Source organism: Schistocerca americana, chromosome 10 (genome assembly GCF_021461395.2).
Source record: "Schistocerca americana isolate TAMUIC-IGC-003095 chromosome 10, iqSchAmer2.1, whole genome shotgun sequence".
NCBI classification, from domain to species: Eukaryota; Metazoa; Arthropoda; class Insecta; order Orthoptera; family Acrididae; genus Schistocerca; species Schistocerca americana.
The window spans coordinates 94,764,847-94,788,656 of record NC_060128.1 but is presented as its reverse complement, the minus strand read 5'-3'; the positions used below and the strand labels follow the sequence as shown (position 1 = coordinate 94,788,656).

The following is a 23,810-nucleotide window of genomic DNA, read 5'->3' as shown; positions in this document are numbered from 1 at the left end:
TATGTAGTAGGTATAGTGCTTTAAATTAGACTGATTCTTCTTCAGTTGCTAAGGCTCTAGGTTAGCAAAAGTTAACTGCTTGCAAAGCAAATAATCCATTAGGCTGTTGATTGCATTACATTATCTTCCTTCCTTTCATAGGGCCAGCGTCTCGTGATCCTGCTGTGCTGGAAAAGATGATGGAAACGGGTATGAACGTAGCGAGATTGAATTTCTCGCACGGCAGTCATGAGTACCATGCAGAGACGATAAAGAACATTCGTGAAGCCGCAGCCAATTACAGCAAGAAATTGGGCATGGAATATCCACTGGCAATTGCCCTTGACACAAAAGGGCCAGAGATTCGAACAGGGCTGCTTGAGGGGGTGAGAAACAGAATTTGACGTTACAACTGAAATAACAATGCAAAGATTTTTGCCATTCTAATTAAGAAACAATACTTACATGTGGAAGCATATGAAATTTTGTTTAGTTAAATATATTCATGTGTATTTGAATTTATAGTATTTGTACGTGAATTTATATATTCATTTGTCACAGTTGTTCAACTGTGTTTATAGGTAATGTAGGTTAGAGACATTTTTGTAACAACTATTGACTCACAGCATTGTAGGGAGGGTGTGCAATTTAAAGACACTTTTTCCTTTCTTTTTAAAAAAAATAATGTATTGTGCAGGAAGGCATTCATAGTGTTGAAGATTTTCATGTGACAGAACCTACAAAGCAACAAATTGTAATATGAATTTGTCATGTGAATGCCTGGCATTACGGTGGTAGTAAAGAGGCATAAAAAGTTTCACATAAAGATTCTTTTAAGTCCAGCTTGCTATTGGATGATATTCCATGACTACTAGTTTTGTCTGAATATGAAACCATCTTCAGATCAATTACCAATTTTAGTACAGTGTCTGGTTATAAGATTAGATAGACACTGCACTCAAATTGATAATTGAGTTGAAGTCTGAATATTCACCTGAAACTAATAGTTACTAAATATTACACCAGGTGTACCGGTATGAAATGAGTGTTCAGATAAAAATGTGTCGATAGGGAACGTTTGTTTTGAACGAGCCTTAATTTTTTTTTGTTTGGTTGGTATGACATCTCTCAAAGATATTTAGTATACATCAAGTCGTGGAACAAACATCATATGTTTTCATCGTGTTAACAATGTCAAATTTTGCACCAGAAAGTGATGATTTGCGAAAAACATTAATTTTTTGTTTTCATTTGAAAAACAAAGTGCTGCAGAGTTGCATCGACTGCTTGTCGAGGCATATGGTGATCATGCTCTATCAGAAGCAACATGCAAAAGATGGTTATTATGGTTCAGAAATAATGATTTTGATGTAAGAAATGAAGAACGTGGAAGACCACCAAAAAAGTTCAAAGATGCGGAATTGCAAGCGATATTGGACGAAGATGATACTTTCAGTCAGAAGCAAATGACCGCAATGCTAAATGTTGCACAACAAACAATTTCTGACCATTTGAAAGCTATGGGAAAGATCTAAAAGTGTGGGAAGTTGGTGTCACATGAATGAAAGACAGATGGAAAACCGAAAAACCATTTGTCAAATTTTGCTTCAAAAACATGAAAGAAAATCAGTTTTGCATCGAATTGTTACTGACGATGAAAAATGGATTTATTTTAAGAATCCTAAATGGGAAAAATCGTGGGTTAATCCGGGACAACCATCAACATTGACTGCAAAACCAGATCGATTTGGCAAGAAGACAATGCTCTGTGTTTGGTGGGATCAGAAAGGTGTGGTGTATCATGAGCTTCTAAAACCCGGTGAAACTGTGAATACTCATCGCTACAGACAACAAATGATCAATTTGAATTAAGCATTGATCAAAAAAAGTCCAGAATGGGCCAGAAGACATGACAAATTAATTTTTTTACACGACAATGCACCTGCACACAAAGCAAAACTGGTTCAGGATACAATCAAAACACTCGGCTGGGAGCTGCTACCCCACCCGCCGTATTCACCCTTGGCCCCTTCCGACTACCATTTATTTTCATCAATGGGACACGCATTGGCTGAGGTACACTTTGATTCCTACGAAGAAGTCGACAATTGGGTGTCTAATTGGTTTGCTTCAAAAGACGAACATTTCTATTGGCATAGTGTCCACAAATTACCAGAAAGGTGGTCAAACTGTATAGAAAGCAATGGTCAGTACTTTGAATAAAATGTTTTTACTTTTAAATTCAAAATTAGTGTTTCATTTTCACAAAAAAGTCATTTGATACTGGTACACCTGGTAAAATTGCAATTTGGACAGTTAAAAATCGTGTATATATAATATTTTTAGCTTGATTAAACTTTTTAAATCACTTGTCCTCCCTGATGTGAGGAAATAATAGAAATCAAAAATTTTTTAACTCGTTATCAGTTGTCATGACAATGTGTTTTTGGACTTTTTTCCATTAAGTTTCATGAGAATGAAGCAAAGACGAAAAAATAGTTGTTTAGAGATTTCAGTAACATAACGAATGAGATAAACTGTGCTCGTTGGAAAACATGACAAACTTCAGATGTATCCGAGAGTTATATTTCAAATTGGACAAGCAGTAGAGAATATTGTGGAAGATTGTAGAAATACAAATAACTTCTAATATTACCTGTCAGTCCCTCATGTTATCAGTGGATTTCTCAAGTTTGTTTAATGTTCACATTTTTATAATTAGTAAGTTCTTCATTCCTCCCTTCTGATAATTTTACTATGATGCAAGACATGTCGATATAATAAAAGTAATTAAACATAGTTGAAAGATAATAAATCGACAAATATATAGTTGTGAGGCTGTTGCTTTCCCGTGTTGTCAGTCTTAAAAACAGTTAAGTGCTGATGATGCATAATGGAGACAGCTCATGATGGTGAAAGCACTGTTTTGGTCATAACAATTTTCTCATTGTACAGGGCTATTACAAATGATTGAAGCGATTTCATAAATTCACTGTAGCTCCATTCATTGACATATGGTCACGACACAACAGATACATAGAAAAACTCATAAAGTTTTGTTCGGCTAAAACCGCACTTCAGGTTTCTGCCTCCAGAGTGCTAGAGAGCGCAGTGAGACAAAATGGCGACAGGAGCCGAGAAAGTGTACGTCATGCTTGAAATGCACTCACATCAGTCAGTCATAACAGTGCAACGACACTTCAGGACGAAGTTCAACAAAGATCCACCAACTGCTAACTCCATTCGGCGATGGTATGCGCGGTTTAAAGCTTCTGGATGCCTCTGTAAGGGGAAATCAACGGGTCGACCTGCAGTGAGCGAAGAAACGGTTGAACGCGTGCGGGCAAGTTTCACGCGTAGCCCGCGGAAGTCGACGAATAAAGCAAGCAGGGAGCTAAACGTACCACAGCCGACGGTTTGAAAAATCTTACGGAAAAGGCTAAAGCAGAAGCATTTCTTAAACAGGAGATTGGAAAACCGATGAATCGGTCGTGGTGGAGATCATGATTGACAATTCATGTCATGGCCTCCACGCTCTCCCGACTTAACCCCATGCGATTTCTTTCTGTGGGGTTATGTGAAAGATTGTGTTTAAACCTCCTCTACCAAGAAACGTGCCAGAACTGCGAGCTCGCATCAACGATGCTTTCGAACTCATTGATGGGGACATGCTGCGCCGAGTGTGGGAGGAACTTGATTATCTGCTTGATGTCTGCCGAATCGCTAAAGGGGCGCATATCGAACATTTGTGAATGCCTAAAAAAACTTTTTGAGTTTTTGTATGTGTGTGTGCAAAGCATTGTGAAAATATCTCAAATAATAAAGTTATTGTAGAGCTGTGAAATCGCTTCAATCATTTGTAATAACCGTGTATTGCCTTTTAGTATGAGTGAGGATAATTGTTTTATTATTCATTTATGTTAAATTTCTAATGGTCTCTACTTCATAATCTAAATCTTTAGTGGTGTGCATGATTACTTAAGGCATACTTTGATTGCTTCCTTTAAATATATTGGTTTCAGATCTCTCTAGTTATTTTCCTAGGTAGAAGATACTGTTTGTCAGCACTATGTTAACTTCCTGTTTAGTCCTCCAAGTTTTTTCATTGAAACAAATTTTGAAATGCTAAAATTTAAATCTGTCAAACTCTTGCAAGTTTCCCACCACTGTGTAGTGGCTATTCATTTTGCAAATTGCTTTGATTTTTAAAGCCTACTGTATGTTGCTGTATTTCATGCCTGTTCGTGTTTAAATATGTTAAGAGTTGAGGCTGCAAAAAAAATTTAAGTGCTGAAGAATTGCATTTACTGAGAGCTTTTATAAAATAATTATGGTGCATGTGATACTGTTTAGCCAAGTTTCTCACTTGATGACTAATTTTAAGGGAAAATGTTGAAAAAAATTCTTGACACTTTGTAAATTCATTGTGTAACTGTTTTACGACAACAGGGCGGCTCAGCTGAGGTGGAGTTGGTGAAGGGCCAGTCCATAAAGTTGACGACAGACAAGGCTTACATGGAGAGGGGGACCTCTGAGACTGTGTACGTGGACTACGACAACATCCTGAATGTGGTGAAGCCGGGAAACCGCATCTTCATTGATGACGGACTTATTTCTGTTATCTGCACCTCTGTAGGTGAGTAAAAACAAATGTGTGCGATACATCACTTTCCAAATCCCTGTGTCGTCTTTCTAAACACCTTGCTGACCTCCATCTTCATCAGTAGGTTGGGCACAGAAATTCAGTGCGAGAGAAAGTTAACTCATTGGTGAAATTGAGATGCGGTGCAGTATCCGAGACAATACTTCAGTGTGTGAGGAGTGAGCTTAAAATTCATTAAGCATAAATTTAATTTAGGGTTTATAGTTCCCTAAAGGTCCCATCCTGGAGATAACATCATTAACTAATTACAAAGACTTAAAGCTGTTAAGTTATACTAACAATTAACTGCAATTACTCTCCTAAAAGCTATTTATGTGTGATGGGTATAAATTGCATAATAAAATTAGTAGCAGTGCTGCTACTTAAAGAAGTCTTGTTGATTTGAGCTATATCAAATGGTGTCTACTGCTACTTTTGGATACATAACTTTATATGATTTTGTATATCTAAAAACACAGATGATGTGACTTACCGAACGAAAGTGCTGGCAGGTCGATAGACACACGAACAAACACAAACAAACACACAAAATTCAAGCTTTCGGAACAAACGGTTGCTTCATCAGGAAAGAGGGAAGGAGAGGGAAAGACGAAAGGATGTGGGTTTTGAGGGAGAGGGTAAGGAGTCATTCCAATCCCGGGAGCGGAAAGACTTACCTTAGGGGGGAAAAAAGGGGTATACACGCGCGCGCGCGCGCACACACACACGCACACACACGCACACACGCACACACACACACACACGCACACACACACACACACACACACACACACACACACACACACACACATATCCATCCGCACATACACAGACACAAGCAGACATTTGTAAAGGCAAAGAGTTTCAGCAGAGATGTCAGTTGAGGCAGAAGTACAGAGGCAAAGATCTTAGCCTCTCCCTTAAAACCCACATCCTTTCGTCTTTCCCTCTCCTTCCCTCTTTCCTGATGAGGCAACAGTTTGTTGCGAAAGCTTGAATTTCGTGTGTATGTTTGTGTTTGTTTGTGTGTCTATCGACCTGCCAGCACTTTCGTTCGGTAAGTCACATCATCTGTGTTTTTAGATATATTTTTCCCACGTGGAATGTTTCCCTCTATTATATCTATATGATTTTGTAGCTGTTTATCATACGCTGAAGAGCCAAAGAAACTGGTACACCTGTCTAATATCATGTAGGGTCCCCGCGAGCACGCAGAAGTGTCACAATAAGACGTGGCATGTGGTCCGGCATAACCACAAGTGTCGGAACAAAGATGAAAAATACAAGAGAAGAGAAGGTGGTGAAACGTCAGCCAATGGTTTGTTGATTAGGACCGCACCACTGGCAGGAGCGGCCTCTACAAGAGGAGAATAGAAGCGCTGCTCCTGCCAGTGTTGGCCACTCAGTATTCGGACAGTATATGCACAGGCCTAGCCGAGAACGCTATAATAGCAGTTATTAGTGATCCACACACTGCCTGTCAATTATGCCTGTACATTGTATATAGCAAAGGACTCTCCCATCGCTTGCAACACTATCGTTAATTCAAAGTTAAGTATTGTCAATCTGCTTTATTGAAATAAAACTACTAATGTTATTTGCTTGAATTGTTGTATATCATTCTGAGAACGCAGCATCCCTTGGGCACAGTATAGGCAACGAGTGGACAGGACCCCACAGCATGGACTCCACTAATGTCTGAAGTAGTGCTGGAGGGAATGGACACCATGAATCCTGCTGGGCTGTCCAGAAATCCATGAGTACGGGGAGTGTAGATCTCTTCTGAACAGCACATTGCAAGGCATCCCAGATATGCTCAATAATGTTCATGTCTGGGGAGTTTGGTTGCCGGCAGAAATGTTTAAACTCGGAAGAGTTTTCCTGGAGCCACTCTGTAGCAGTTCTGGATGTGTGAGGTGTTGCACTATCCTGCTGGAATTGCCGAAGTCCCTCGGAATGGGCAATGGACATGAGTGGATGCAGTTTGATCAGACAGGATGCTTACATACTTGTCACGTGTCAGTCGTATCTAGACATATCAGGGGTCCCACATCACTTGCTCCAACGGTGGGATAAGGTGGTGTCCTTCTGCTGGGTGCCTGGTCATGTAGGAATATGGAGCAATGAACAGGCCGATCGGGCTGCCAAGGAGTCCTGCAGAGAGCAGGATGTAGTCCAGTGTCCTATTCCCTTGCAGTCTGTCATTTCTGCACTCCACAAGAAGTGTATGGAGTTGTGGGAGGAAGAAAGGCTGGTGGCGACGGCCAATAAACTGCGGTTGGCGAAGTCAACAACTCGGATGTGGCGTACCTCTTGCCGGGTGCTCAGGCGGGAAGAAGTGACCCTCTCGCGTCTTCAGATTGGGCACTGTCCTCTCACACATAGTTTTCTATTACGGCGGGAGGATCGCCCGATTTATGCTGCTTGTGGTGTGCACATCTCTGTCCGGTACACTTTAACAGACTGCATTTTATACCGTGATGCAATGGCAGAAGCACAAGTTGATGGGGATCTGCCCTGTGTTTTAGCTAATGAGACGTGTGTCTAGGGTTTTAAAGTTTTGTGATGTGTCTGGACTCTGGCCTAAACTTTTAGGCTGGAGGTTTTAGTGTATTGCAAAGTGAGTAGCTCCTCCCTTTTTCCTTGTGGTCAGCCAGCCACTACCATCTGCTATATTGTTTTACCTCCCTCTACCACTTTCTTCCTGGGTTGTCCATGTTTTACTGCTAGCGGCATGCTTCGACACACACTTCCGTGTGGGTAGGCACATATTTTTCCACGCTGGTTTCTTGTGTCTTACATTCTGTTTTATCTTACTGTTCTGAGTCTTTTCTTGACACCCATCTCAATCTGTTACTGAGCGGGTGCTGAAGACCATGCCATTGTGTGCCCTTAAAACCCTCTCCATCATCACATCACTCCAACTGCACACACTCCACATTACTATAGGGCCTTGACCAGCTTGAACAGTCCCCTCCTGACATGGATGCGTGGAGTTGTCTCCATACCCGTACACATCCATCTGCTTGATACAATTTGAAGAGACTTGTCTGATCAGGCAACATGTTTCCAGTCATAAAGAGTCCAATGTTGGTGTTGATGGGCCCAGGGGAGGTGTAAAGCTTTGTGTTCTGCAGTCATCAAAGATACACAAGTGGGCCCACGGCTCCAAAAACCCATATAGATGATGTTTCATTGAATGGTTCACATACTGAAACTTGTTGATGGCCCAGCATTGAAATCTGCAGTAGTGTGCAGAAGGGTTGTACTCCTGCCACAATGAACAATTCTCTTCTGTCGTCATTAGTCTCATTCTTGCAGGATCTTTTCCCGGCTGCAGCGATATTGGAGATTCGATGTTCTACCAGGTTCCTGATAGTAACGGTGCACTAGTAAAATGGTGGTATGGGAAGATCCCCACTTCATTGCTACCTCAGAGATTTTGTGTCCCATTGCTCATGCACAGAGTATAACACGACGTTGAAACTTGCTTAAATCTTGATAACCTGCCATTGTAGCAGCAGTAACCCATCTAACAACTACGCCAGACTCTAATTGTCTTATATAGGCGTCGCCGACTGCAGCGCCATATTCTGCTTGTTTAGATATCTCTTTGAGTACATGTGCCTATACCATTTTTTTCTTCAGTGTATGACTACAGCTACCTTAAATTTTTTTGACAAATGAGCAAGAACTTCTGTAAAGTTTGGAAGATAGGAGACCAATTCTGCCCATCTTCACAGCTTCAATTCTGCCAGTACCTCAAGCTGTGAAGATGGGACGTGAGTCGTGCTTGGGTAGCACAGATGGTAGAGCACTTGCCCGTGAAAGGCAAAGGTCCCGAGTTCGAGTCTTGGTGTGGCACACAGTTTTAATCTGGCAGCAAGTTTGATATTGTTACTTACTTTGTAGCCGATTGAAATCCTTCAGGGTGCACGTGGTAATGTTACTGTGTACAGGTTGTGGAATATAATAATTTATCATCTTCTGTTCAATGTCTGCTTGCCTGGGTCTGTCTTCCATGCAAAGGAATGTCTATTTGCTGTTTCAGTTTAGATTTGCAAGTAGAGAACACTGGCTCTTAACTAGCAAGAGAGTCTCTTGACTTGGTTTTCAATGTGAGTGGGGAGCTGCCGGGAGCTGCTGTCTTGTCAGTTTGCTTTCAAACTTTTACACTAGTTTGTTAGAATGATCCCTAACATTAATAACAGACTGCATTAATAAAGAACTACCAGAGCATCATTAGTTATATTAAACATGTGCTGACTGACAGCATTATACAAGGTGTGGCTATAAAATAATGGGACGGATGCTGTCACAGAGTTTCTCAGATGGATGTGGCATCTCTGATGATGTCTGTAGACAATTCAGTGTGTGGGGTCTTCGTTTTTGCGAGAGGTGTTGTTTTGTTTTGCTTGAGAAATAAGTGCAGTAATAGAGCAATGTAGTGTCATGAAGCTTCACATGAAACTTGGGGGGAAAAAAAGCTACTGAAATTTGTCGTTACCAAAAGAAGTGTATGGTGAAAACTTGAACGTACACAAGTTTTTAAGTGGTTCAAGCATTTCCAAGATGGGGTGAGAAGACACTGAAGACGACTTGCGCACGAGATGCCCTTAACATGAAACCACAAGTTACCTCATTTTTATTATTTTAACAGAAACTTAAAATGCAGACTACTTGGCCAACTTAAGAAGAGACTTTTGGAAAAATGAAAGCCCAATATATCCGTTTCAGCATGAATAGTTAAGTGTTTGGCTGCTAGAGAGCATCTGGTCCTACATTTGTAGCTTGCTGTCGTGTTTAGGTTGTAGTGGTTGCCTCTAGATACTGACTTTACTGCGTGCGACTTTAGATACTTGACAACAAAACGTGTGCGTTCAGATTCTCTCCTGTGTAGTTTTTTAAGCAGTGCTTACAAGAAAGGATGGCTCTATTGGTCCTGAGTTTGACATTTAATTTAACCAGCTTGGAAAGTGAAGAACAATGTGATGTTACTTCGTTAAGAGACTGAAAGTATAGACTGTTCGTCAGTTGAGTGACATGTGTTCAGCAGTGGTAAGAGATAAATATGTCCACTGTGCTCGAGCCAACTTCTACAAGGTTTCCGTTCACAGGAAACTATTATGATATAAATGGTTTGACATTGCAGCTACACAGAAACTAAAAAAATGATTTCCAGTACCAGGATATTTTAGTCGAAGTAGAGTGCACAAGTATACTCAGGATTTTATTATTGGCGACGTACAAAATTTTGTAACTCATTATTTTGAACTTCAAAATATCTCTTTATTTAATGTCATTCATTATAGGATGTTTTTCATCAATAAAAAAATATAGAAACCCTTTGAACATAATTTGAAGGGAAGAAAATCGTTAAGTGGTTAAACATCAAACACAGATGACAATATCAAAAAAGTAGGTAATGATTTGATCTGACCATTGTTTAGGTATTCAGTTGACTGCTAAAGCTGTAGGAATTAACAAAGAGTGCTTAAGGCAAAATTTACATAACCAATTTAAAATGAGAAAAGTGCATGCAAGCTAGTGCCAAAAATTCTCCTGATTGAGCAAAAATAAGCATGTGAAAATGAGTACTGATGCTTTGAAAACTATTGAAAATGATCCTAATTTCTTGGGGGGGGAAAAATCTTGGTTTTTCACATATGATCCAGAGCCTAAGCACCAATCCATCCATTGGAAGGGCCCAACTTCACGGAGACCGAAAAAATGTCGAATGAGCAAATCGAGATTTAAAGTGATGGAGTCATGGAATCGGGTATCTTGAAAGGCTTCCTAAAGGTTGATCTATTAATCAACTTAACTTCTTGAGGTTCTTGGTCAGCTCTGAGACACAATAAGAAAGAAAAAGGCCTGAATTGTGTAAGAACAAGCAATGAGCTATGCAGTTAAACACACCAGCTGAGTCTGTATTTTCTGTTAAGAGGTTTCTAACAAAGTACAGCAGATCAGTGTTAGACCACCCACATTATTTTCCTGACCCAGTGTGACTAAGCAAGCTGGGATAATTTTAATTTCCTTCTTTTTTTGCCATTTTTGCCATCTGCCACCTTAAATTTCTTCTTCTTCTTCTTCTTCTTTTTCTTTTTTTTTTTTTTTTTTTTTTTTTTTTTCTTTCTTTTTTCTTCCAACTAATTCCCATTAACATATGTGAGTATAGTCTGCATTTTCATATAAGAGAAAGATTGGCCCTCAGTTTTAAAGAATATAACACCAGATCTAATTTTGTGCTTAGTTTTATTTATATATTTGATTTTCTAATTTATTTTGGCTATTCCTAGTTAGTATCTTTCGTTACAGGGTGAAATCGGTAATTGTTTCGTAACGTAAATTCTGTTGTTGACGTATAAACAAATATAAATTCTGTACTAATTTTAAACATTTGGAAGACGAAATACTAGTAACCTTAAAGGATTTATTTAGCTCTATTCAAAAACATGTTAGCAAAGCTGGGTCTTATTCCAAAGTAATTAACAGTTTTGTCCAAAGTATGTTTGCATACTTATATTTGTTAATTTTGTGATTTAAACACACAATTGAGCTTAACCCTTGTAGAAGAAGAAACTGTTAAAAAGAACCAGTTTTTCTATGTATTCAGTTGATTTAATGAGGTAAGTTTTAACTGCAACTTCTGTAAATTTAACTTTAAATTACGTGTAGTTGCAGCACCGATTATTGTGATCATATATAAAGGCCCGATTTTTGGTCACGAGACAGTCAGTCTACAGCAGTGCTTCAGACGAGAAACTTGTGTTGGTTAGAACAACGATGCTTCACCTTAACTGTGGAATAAGTGTTAAACAGTTAGGCCGTGTATAAAAACAGTGACAGTGTTGGCTCCATATGTACCTGATTATTCTTAAAGAACTGTGAACTTTGTGGTTAGATTTGACTGCTCATAGATGTTCAACAGGAAACTGTTGCAGCAGTATGTGGATGTTCACCTGCAAACTATTAACGAGGCTTATGGAAAGGAAAAAAATAGTGCACTGATTTAATATAATCCATTATGGGGTCGAAGTAGCAGTTGTCGTTATACTGGTTATCACTGTTAGCATTGAACCGCGATCATTCGCAATCCGGTATAAAGAACATAAAGATTCGTTCAGGTTAGGAAATTGACAAATCAGCTGTTGCGAACCATATATATGAAACAGGCCATCCCCTTAATAGCATAGAAGATAACGTAGAAATATTGCATGCAGAAAAGAAAGGGGGGAAACTTGATTTACACATATTTTAACAACACGTTTCAAGAGACAGTGCTCTCATCATCAGGTTGTGAAGTCTACGTCATGAAATTAAACGGACTAAAAAGACAAAATACCATCACTAATAGTTGGGAAGTCCATAGAGTATAACAGAATTAGAAGTATATTGGATTGTGGGTCCTCGTCTTACATTGAAGTTGTTGACACAAGTCGATGGCCGTCCCATAGCTACCAAATATGCTGTCGCACTGTGCCGGCTCGGGAGCTGTTGTGGACTGACGTGCCTAGGTGTTGTGGCGTGGTTACAGCCGTGTGCTTGACGGTAACGCTATGCTATTGGGCGCCTTATTTCCTTATTGCATTGGTCTGCCATCGTTAGCCTCTCGCAACTCCATCAGTGACATGCTAAAAGTTTAAAGTCGCTTACCTACCCTAAAATAATTCCAAAAACCCGCTAAAAAATCTCACTTCTTTAAAATTATCTTGTGCATTTAGAATATTGCTTTGTTTCTTTTCATGGATAGCTATCTCGAATTCCTCTAGTAAATAAAGTTTCCCCCCTTTCTTTTCTGCATGCAATATTTCTACGTTATCTTCTATGCTATTAAGGGGATGGCCTGTTTCATATATATGGTTCGCAACAGCTGATTTGTCATAATTTCCTAACCTGAACGCGTCTTTGTTCTTTATACCGGATCGCGAATGATCTTCCTGTCTGCCGTATATATTTTGCATCACAAGTTCTGCACTGAATCTTATAAACTCCCGATCTTTCAAACTTATTTCTCTTCTCGCCAATATCGTGCTTAAGGCTGTACCTCACTAGGTTATTAGTCTGAAAAGCTATTTTAACATCGTATGGCTTAAAAATATTTGCTATCTTTTGTGAGACTGTTCCGTAGTATGGCATCGTGATAATATATAGGGCAGACAGGAAGATCATTCGCAATCCGGTATAAAGAACATAAAGATTCGTTCAGGTTAGGAAATTGACAAATCAGCTGTTGCGAACCATATATATGAAACAGGCCATCCCCTTAATAGCATAGAAGATAACGTAGAAATATTGCATGCAGAAAAGAAAGGGGGGAAACTTGATTTACTAGAGGAATTCGAGATAGCTATCCGTGAAAAGAAACAAAGCAATATTCTAAATGCACAAGATAATTTTAAAGAAATGAGATTTTTTAGCGGGTTTTTGGAATTATTTTAGGGTAGGTATGCGACTTTAAACTTGTAGCATGTCACTGACGGAGTTGCGAGAGGCTAACGATGGCAGACCAATGCAATAAGGAAATCAGGCTCCCAACAGCATAGCGTTACCGTCAAGCACACGGCTGTAACCACGCCACAACACCTAGGCACGTCAGTCCACAACAGCTCCCGAGCCGGCACAGTGCGACAGCATACTTGGTAGCTAAGGGACGGCCATCGACTTGTGTCAACAACTTCAATGTAAGGCGAGGACCCACAATCCAATATACTTCTAATTCTGTTATACTCTATGGACTTCCCAACTATTAGTGATGGTATTTTGTCTTTTTAGTCCGTTTAATTTCATGACGTAGACTTTACAACCTGATGATGAGAGCATTGTCTCTTGAAATGCGTTGTTAAAATATATGTATAAGAATCGTGGTTGAATGCTAACAGTGATAACCAATAGTGCACTGGCCATATAAATGTGCATATGGGGGGGGGGGGGGGGGGGGAGGTTGAGAAAAGTGAAAGAAAGACAGTGAAACTCAGCTGTGCATCTGTGGGCTACATCATTTAAAGTAGTCCATGTTTGACTTTCACGCCCAATTTTCCAGCCAGTACATAAACACAGAGGACAACAAAAGAAGAAATAAAGCAGGCGGAACCACTACACTAGTACCATTTGATTTATCTATTTATGAAAGTCAAGCCTTCATTAAAAATGGAGTGCTGTAGAGATGGAGGAGTCGAGTACATTTAGGGCGACAATAACTAAATAGGAATGTTTCTACAGGGTGTATACACCCTGAGACAACCAGGAAGAACTCGGGAATTTTTTCGTGTGGGAGAAAACCGGGAAAAACCTGAGAATTTAGAATTCCGGAAATTTTTCATCGTTTTAGTTTTCAGTTAAATTTCGTAATTTTGACTGGTAAGAAATGATACTCTAACAGAGAATTTGACTGTATCCTGCCACTGCAGAACAATACTGCTGCCATAAAACATAAACGAGACAAAAAAATTAAAATAAAACTTTCCAAAGGAAATGAGCCATTTACCACAACAAAACACAGTGCACGCATAAGCGTCTACCGACAGCGATATGTGTCAAAGGCTACAGGACGAAGACTATGCAATTCTTCATAACAACCTGCTTCCGATGACTGTAATGTCACAACTGTTCACATAAAGTTTGTTTGAAGAGTTGCTAGCGGGCTGTTGCATGTGCACTGTTGAGTCGCGTATGAGCAGTACCTTCTACCACGTCTGCCCACTTGAAGTGTCGCTGTTAAGTGTGTTATCTGTATCAGCAGTACAAACAAGCTGCCAGATGCTACCCGGAGAAATTTTTCTGATGTGCCCAAGCTGCTAGATTCGCACATGCACAAAGCAGTCTGAGTTGTTGTGGGGAGGGGAATAGTCTCCACTTTTAGTGATTTTGCTATTTACTCTTTATTTACAGCTCTCACGTTAAATGAAAACAAAATATAATTCTCTGGCCTGGAGCTATCAAGTAAATTAAAATAATTCACATAATTACATAAGGCTAAAATAGTTATTAGTATGTTTCCTGATTTTGATTTCACATTTTTGGCAGTCAAAGCATTAATCGCCTTGCAGAACAATGAAGTAATTTTTGTCTATGTGCTAAAGAAATTTGCCTTTCATTAGTCTTTTTCACAGTGGTAGTAAATTTATTTGAAACGAAATGTTTCATTCCACACCATTGGCTAGTTTCAACTATTTGCTAAATTTCAAATGCACATTTTCATCTTCCGGCATGTATGGCATTACGCCATAATAAAGAACCTAGCAAGAGACAATACAGTACCGGTACTCAAAGAAAATTTGCATCCCGAAAACTTTATATCAGGTTGAGGCCTACATCTTGTGAATCTGGACACGCTTTAAGCCGAATTATGTATTTTAGTATTATTTACGAAATTCCGATGTTTTCGGATTATCATGTGATGTTCTGTTTTGTTTGACTTGATGTTAGATCTCCTAATGCTATGCAAGATACGTAAATGCTATATGCATACGAACATACAGGCTTCCTACGTCATTGTAGTTGTGCATGGGCAGTAACACCTGTTATCTGGTGGTGTCTAATTGGTGAAATGAATTCTAACAAGTCACAGGAAAATATTGTAAATGGTGGTTTGAAAATTGTTACTTTCAAAGTAAATTTAATTTTGTCATTATTTAAAATTTTACTGGCACATTTGCATGATGTATCTTAACCCTTTTAGTGCCAGACATTTTCTCAAACGATCATGTTAAAAGTGCCATGCGATTTTACAGTAAAATGCAGACCTTTGCCATACTTGCAATAAAATCGAAACTAATGCGTAAAGGAATGTAATTTTTTTAATTTTTAGGGAATGCTGCTGGCTACAGTAATATGTGCAATACACATTGTCAAAGAACATATTTTCAGAGAAAAAAAATATTTTCATGATGGGGTTTATCGAAAAAAAATTAAAACTTTGATTTCAGTTTACTCTGAGACCCATCAAATGATGATATACTCAAAATTTTCAGGTATATATATAATCTCTGTAGTTTCCTTAACAAAAACACCATAAAGGACTACAAATTTTTTTATTTCACTAAGGAAAAAATAAAAAAGAACATAACATTACAAAAAAAAATTGTTTTGCTCTGAACGTGTTCAGTCCTTCAGTCATAAATCACTGACAAATGTGAGGTTGCAGTTATGACAACTACTTGCACACATGCTGACCAACACATGAAGGATGCAGTCCTTTCTTGCAACAAACACACACTGTTCGTGAACGCCGCTTCTTATCCTTCGTAGAACAAACACTACAGTAGTGTTCCTTTCTCCCTGGAAGAGTCTCTACACCATATACTGTTGGAGCAGGTACATTTATATCTATTGCACTTGTGGTTGCAGTCCTTGCCTGAAACCACTATTGAGAAAGTTTGCAAATGACTATGCCGTTAAACTTCAGCCGTGTCAGTGGTTTGTCGCTGGGGTTTAGGCTTTCCTTATACAAAACATATGCATTCGGCAACATCCTGGCAATTATGCTGAACACTACCTTCTTCCACATCTTGACAGTCCTTCTCTCGTCTAAATAGCAGTATGCCATCATATCAGATGAGTCAATGCCACCCATATACTTATTATATTCAAAAATAACATCCAGTTTCTTGACCGACTGTCTATTGCGAATTGTCTTTTCTGATGATGTAGCGGAGGATGATGTACTCACAAGGAGGACTGGATTTCTCTGTGATTTCTTCTGTCTGAAGCCACAGAGAAGTATAAAAGATTTCTTGAAACACTTTAGCTGACCTACAGCATAATTCGACAGAATACCACGTGGCAGGAATGTTCTGTTTCTTCTAATTGTTCCCGTTAGATAAGTGCCAACTGAATACAGCTTTTCTGCCAGAGGAATAGATGTAAAAAAGTTATCCCAAAACACATGGTAACCTTTTTGCATGTAGCTCCCAAGAGCTAGTAGTTTCATGCCGACTACATATCCCAGGCCATTCTCTTTTATTTCGTTTTTGTCATCATCACTTTTTACACCACGGTATGCATAAAACCCTAGGCAGTAATTTACGACTGAATCACACAGCATCCAAAATTTGACTCCCGATCTGTGATGATGTTTATTGGGAAGGTACTGGATTAGCTGTGAGTGCGCCTTTGTCCCAACAAGACTTTCATCGACACTCAGTTGCTGGTGTGGAGTGTAGTAGCGACGGAAAACATTGTTGGCAATATCCACCAACACTTGAAACTTGGCTGTTGGATCATATAATGGGTGACCAGGAGGGTGAAGTTTCGAGTTGTCTACAAAATGGAAAAACCGCAGCAACAACTGAAACCTGTTACGTGAAAACATTTGTGAAAACCACGGTGTCAACAGGTTTGCATCAGTCGACCAATAACTAAAAATCGTCGGTTTTTTTTTATCAGTCCCATATTCAACATTACGGCTATAAAAGCCCTCATTTCTGCTACAGTTGTTGGTTGCCACTGTTTGATTCTCGAATTTGGCGATAAATGCGTTGACTGAATCACCTGGCGAGCGTATCTGTTAGTCTCTGTCACCATAATCGTAAAAAGCTGCAGTGAGAAGAACAAATTGAAAAAATCAATTGGTGTGGCGTTTGCTGGTATATGTTTAGGGCCTGGTACGTCTGCATACACAAAGCTTGGAGGAGGTGGATTATCTGATGCCTCATCCATTACTTCAACAAAAGTATTTGCAATGCAATGTAGTTGTGTTTGGTCGTCGTCGTCGTCATTTGCTGACGCACAATCGTCACTTGAAGAAAACGACGAGTCCTCTTCTCCACCTGACATCTCATAATCCGATTCACTTTCTGCAAATCCTGCAAAATCATCTTCACTTCCACTACTTTCCATATTATTGTCTAAATCACTTGTATCGGACCGCAACTTTTTACTTGGCGACGCCATGCTGCCGCGAAATAGTCGGTAAAAAAACACCACCAGAGAAGTTTATTTTACTCGAAATATCGCACTGACAGTCGAAAAGAAGATCGATATGCTGTGCCTTCGACCTTCCTCCTGCGTCTTAGCTAGGAAATACTAACAACTTTGCCTTCAAGCGCAGAAAAAATGAATGAGAAAGGCATCACGATCAGATCGTTACTGGCATTTTTCGCCGAAAATCTGGATCACGATCAGATCGTATTTGGCACTAAAAGGGTTAATGTGTAACACGTGCAAAGAAGACAAATACTATACTTGAAAGCTTAGCTTTTCTTGTAGCTACGCTGTGTACATTTACACCATTAATTTTTTCTGTTTGTCTGTGACTGTATACCCACATCTCTTATGAGGCTGAAAGTGTACCGTTTGCTGTTACGGTTCCTCACACAGTTTAACAGGATACGTTGTTTGTTCCCAGCCCCACCTCACTTGGTGTGCACTGTGGAGAATGGAGGAATGCTGGGATCTCGCAAGGGTGTTAACCTGCCTGGCCTCCCTGTAGACTTGCCAGCTGTTTCTGAGAAGGATAAAAAGGACCTGCTGTTTGGTGTGGAGCAGCAGGTGGACATGGTGTTCGCATCATTCATACGGAATGCGGCAGCTCTCCAGGAGATACGCAGTGTCATGGGTAAGTTTCCTATCGGTCGAGTGTATCGACGTAGCTCCAGGATTTGTTAACCCTTTAGACCAAATTAATTTCTGTATCCCATTTTCAACAGTTTCTTGGCCACCTGGTGAGTAAGCTAATTTTTGTCATTTACTCTTTGTTCGTAGTTTCATAATTTATTTGTGTGTTTGGATTTGAGATAGAATAAATGTAGGGACCATCTTAAGCCTGTATTACACAGTGTGCCTGAACCGTACAGCTATGCACCAGCGCCCCTAACGGGCATACCTGTAACTACAGGCTGGTTCACTTCCGACCTGTTATACCATCCACGCAGGATATATCTAGCGTACATGCACAGCAGAAGACGGTATGTGCGAGCGGCAGACGATTCGTGCAAAAAGAAGAGAGAACTGTCCAACTGTCCGATGTCTTGTAAAGTCGTTCAATCTACCGCGCACATTTCAAGGGTGACCATATGATATACTGGAGTGTCATAGGTTCAGATTATTTCTGTGAGCTCAAGGTTCCTATTAAACAAGAAATTGTTTTTTACCGTTACTTATTAAGTAATTGTTTTTCTCTTATGTAGGTTAGTACTGTTCTGAATTACAGACTCGACAGTTTAATGTTATGACACTTGGTTACACAGGTATATGTATATTGAAATTTAAATTTATACAGCACATTGCACATGAAGGATCCACTTAATTTTGGAGGTATTGGCTTGGCAGTGACAGTGACAGTAAATCTTCAGATTAGGGCAGGACAGCAACAAAAACAAAAAGTCAGACGATGTTGGGATCGACCCTGGCTGAAAAGGGATGAAGGCAGGGGAATTTATTCACTGTTAATGAAAGAACGGAGGCCTGAAGATTCGCAAGAATTTCGGAACTTCATTAGGATGGACATAGCTTGTTTTGAGAAGCTGCTGTTTATGATAGAAGACTGATTTAGCAAGTGCAACACAGTCGTGAGGGAGGCTATCTCACATTCTCGAAAGTAAGAATTAAATCGTATGCTTATACGTTTTGTGATCATACCAGCCTAGATCACTGATAAAATACCAGTAAACGCCCTGTTATGTTGCAGGCTGGTTGGAACATTACATTTCCTTGTGAATGAGGAATCTTTTAAATCTGGCTTTTATCCACAGAATAGCACAGCTCACCATTTCAAAAGTTGTTGTGAATGTATGCACTGCAATTTTGCAGCACTTCAAAGGACCAGTACTTAAAGGTGTACTTATATTACTTGTCAAAGTTCTGAATATATGGTATATGTGCTGCTCAGAGTTTCTCAGCCCTCTTCTGTTGCACTGGATGAAACTACACAGACTACTTCGCCTATTACTGCCAGTTTCTCTTTTCTGGCATGCTGAAATAAATTAGAGATGCAATCAAAACAAACATGAACTTTTGTAAGCGCATGTGGACTATTTTTTTTCCACTCTTGTTATGTAGTATTCAGTATACCATAACACACTGAAATTATCTTCTAATTCTTCCATGAATTTATCGCTACCTAGTGCATTACGATACAAATCGAAAATCACCGTGTGGCATATTATGCATATTACTCAGAAAAAAATGATTGCAGATGTATTGTATTATACTACACAGTCACACATACACCTTTCCTTGTTGTATGCCTGAATTAAGACGCCTCTTTGCTCCATTTCATTTCTAGAATACGAAGTAATCAATAGAAATAATGCTTTCACAAACAGCTAGTATAAAAGAGTCTACCGGCAAAAAAAAAAAATTCTCTGCGTTTATGGAAACTTATTACTGAAAAACGCGGAAGATCTGAAATGAGCTACTAGCCACCAAGCAATAAGCAAATAACAAGCAGAAAACACTGCGGTAGTCCCTTCTGTGCATGCGCATGTTATCGCTACCTAGTGCACATGCTCGGATCGACAGCAGTTTAGATCTGCTCTCTATTCTGGCGCACAGATAATGTCTGCTAATTTTTGTAGTTTGACCTGTTCTACTGCTAGATGGCTGTCGCGGTAGACCAGTACCATTCGTGACGGATCATTGTGTAATACCCGCTTCATGAGGAAAGGGCTGAGATCACTAAAAATAAGAGGATAAGAAATAATACTGTGCAGTAAATTGAAACACTAAGCAGCACACAAAGGTAAAAATAGCTTTTGCTAAGGAAATGTTGTGGAAAAAATTCATGGAAGAATTAGAAGATAATTTCAGTGTATTATGGTATACTGAATACTACATAACAAGAGTGGAAAAAAAATAGTCCACAAAGAAGGAAAGCCTGTATGTAAGGAAGAAGTGTAGAAAGTGTGGGAACAGTATTACCAAAATCTATATGAAGGATAGGTGTAACATAGTAGAGGAAAACAAAATAAGAGGAAAATATGTGTAAACAGCTTGATGAAATAGAAAGGGAAGATATGCATGTGTTGGATATAAAATTGTTAGAAGTGATAAAAGATAAAATTTCTTGAATAGATGACATTTCATTGGAAATAATTAATCCTGCAGCGCCTGTTGGAGTTAGAGGCCATATAGAATGAGGATACTGTGAACTTATGGAGAGATTACTGATTATTGCACAAAGCCAATAGTTTTAAAAGGGTGCTGTGTAAGATTTACAGAGAAATGGCATTACTGTGCATGAAGATTAATTAAAAGATAATTTTGGAGAGAATCGAGAAGAAGATAGAACAACAATTAAGAGAACAGGATTTTGGTCGGGAAGATGAACTACAGATAGCATACGTGTAGCTAGATATGTGTTAGAAAAGAAACAGAAATTTTGGAAAGACATTGTAGTTTCATCCATAGAGAGCTAGAAAGGATGAGGTATGACAAGGTTCAAATAGACTGGAATTTCTAAGGGAATGCAGCTCAATCATAAACATGTTTAACAAATGTTTAGAATAGAGGGGTCAGACAAGGAAGTTTGTGGTCACCAGTGCGCTGTAATAGTCCTGGTAAACATCATAAGGAAAATCCACAAAGGGTCAACAGCAAATATGAAAATCACAGGCAGAGGGTAATTGAAGAAGCATGCAAGGAAATAAGAGTAACAAAAAGTGAGGCAATGAAAATCAACAAGAACAAACAATAAGTTGATGGATGTTAAGTTGTAATGGAAAATTTTTTAAAGAAGTAATTGCTTTCAAATATTTAGGAAGTAAGCAAACCACAAAAGGAAATGTTGCTCAATATTTTAGCGTATCAGTAGGGACAGGGAAAAAGCTTTATGGTTAATTTCAGTGTAACTGTTTTGCTAAATAGTGTGGTTTTTCAAACAAATGCAGTGGTAGTGATTATGCCGAATTAGGCACTTTTTCTGTCAAGTTTGGGCTAATTGCTTGTGAAATTTGGTGCTATTTTTGCCCAATGATGTGCTATTTATGATACCGCATTATAGTCCATTACATGGTCAATGAGCTGTCATTTTAGGAGTACACACGATCCTCAGACTTGAAGGGAAAAAAGTCAAAATGTCGTCCAAACATTAACAGTTATGAATATTAGTAAACTACCATACTCAGGATTCAACACTTCCCATCCAGTAAATGACAAATTTCGTAATGTTTCATAAAAATTGCTGATTCCATGATTTGTCTAAAAACTACAAATTTCATGTTATTTTTTTGCATTCTTTTTCATAAAGTTTTTCTGTCCCTATATATCATATGTATCTTGGAGCTGGAAAGACCACCCTATACAAGTCATATTATCTACCAATTTTGACATATGGCGGAGAGTTGGGCCTGGACAGTGAAAGATCTGAGTAGAACAAAAGTGAAGAATGTGCTTTCTACCAGGGCTTCTGTGCAAGATGAGAAAGGACAGAATAAACAATGACACAATGCAAAACATGCTTCAGATCAATCCCTTAAAAGGAGCTGTGGAGGAAAATATATTTAATTTTGTAATTTTTTTCTGTTTATTTTAGCAGAAATGCGTCCGAAACATGCACCTTTGTTTAAAACTCTCCCAGGAATCGAACCCCAGCCTCCCATGTGCAGGTGAGAATTCTACCACAGAGCAAAGTATCCTGGCATAAAGTGGCATTGTTTATGGTATTATAGATCAGAAAACTTCAAACAGTCAGTTTCCTAAAGAATTCCGCCCGCCCCTCCCCCCTCTCCTCCATCTCCTAACCCCCCCCCCCCCCCCCCTCCTCCACCACCTCCACCTCCACCTGAGTTGTACTGAACTGCTTTGGGTGATTGCTATTTAAGTTCTGAGCTACATGCACCATAAATACAGCAATTTAATTGCTATGTGGTCTCCTTGTCAGACATCTATGGCAGTTGTTTCTACAGGTGTCTCATTTATATGTGTGGAAAATAATCCTGGCTTCAATATCGGCTAACCCACACCTTATTCCCCAGTCTCCCCTTTCCTGTATTGCGTAATCCATTCCTAATCTACTCCCTCCTATCATTGTGCACTGCACAAAGTCACTTGTTCTGGTGCCCATGTGTTGTGTTCCTATCTCGTGCCTCTCCAATCCACATTCCTATTTTGCACATCTGCTATCTCCCTCCGACTGTCAGCCACACTTCCCCAACCCAACTCCCTCTTTCCTCCCCTCACCCACCCCACCTGACACAACTCTTACCCTAATCTGCCTGCTGAAATGCAGTCCTGGCATTGTGAAATAAATTACCCTAACTCTGATCCTTCACAGATGCCTGATATTAAATGTCTCCATTTTAGTTTTTGCAAATTGTTTACTTTTTCTGATCGGTAAGATTAAAATTGTGTCTAAGCTGTGATGGAGTGTCATATTAGTCTGTTCATGAAAATAATCAATTTTTGAAAATATAAAAATTGGGCAGATAATTATACTAGCGAAGAAGCAGCAGAACACCACACACAAAGGTATTACAGTTGGCTTGTTTTCAGTCAGTGGATCTTTCCGGATGAACGGTTGAAGAGCAAAGAAGAGAGGCGAAGGAAAAAGACTGGTAAGGTTTAGGAAAAGGGGTAGAGTTTGAAAAAGTCACCCAGAAATCCAGGTCAGGGGAGAGTTATGGGGCAGGTGAGAAGGAAAGACTGACTGTTGGGAATGCAACAGGCAAGATTTTAAAAACCTGAGAGCTTAGGTGGAAGATAGGGTAATATGCGAGATGATGATTACTGCTAAAGCCCCATGCACAAGTTAATAAGAGTGACAAGCTAAGTGCATTGTATGTAATAGAGGTGGGAGGGGATGTGAAAAATACAGATCAGAAAATGAAAGATGTAGGAAACTAAAAGAGTGAAGAAAGGAATAATTAATGTGGAAAATAGAGACTGAAGAAATTAATGTAAATTAAGTCCAGTTGGGCAGTGAGAAGTGAGGACATGTTGTAGTGCAATTTCCCACCTGCAGAGTTGTGAGAAACTGTCTCTAGAGGAAGTATTCAGATGACATGTGTGGTGAAACAGATCCCGAGGTCAAGACTGTCATGCTGTAGAGCATGGTCAGCAACAGGATATTGTGTGCTGCCTATGCTCATTCATCGTAACTTATAATTTGGTGGTAGTCACGCTATTGTAAAACGCCGAACACTGTTTACGTAACAGTTGGCATGACATGCCATTTCACAGTTCTCTCCTTTTGCCAGTTACAGGGTGGGTATAGGTGGTGTTAGGAGAGTGCATAGGGCAAGTCTTG

At 39.4% G+C, this 23,810-nt stretch overlaps 1 protein-coding gene across 4 annotated transcripts in view; it reads left to right on the top strand.

Annotated features, from left to right (window-relative positions):
- The window catches only part of LOC124552234 (pyruvate kinase-like), a 146,112-nt gene that overhangs the window by 99,493 nt on the left and 22,809 nt on the right, over positions 1 to 23,810 (top strand). For all 4 annotated transcript variants that reach the window (XM_047126513.1, XM_047126514.1, XM_047126512.1 and 1 more), the window contains 3 exons: positions 142 to 365; positions 4,429 to 4,615; positions 17,973 to 18,182. In XM_047126513.1, coding sequence (XP_046982469.1) covers positions 142 to 365; positions 4,429 to 4,615; positions 17,973 to 18,182 — 621 coding nt within the window. The remainder of the gene's footprint in view (positions 1 to 141; positions 366 to 4,428; positions 4,616 to 17,972; positions 18,183 to 23,810) is intronic.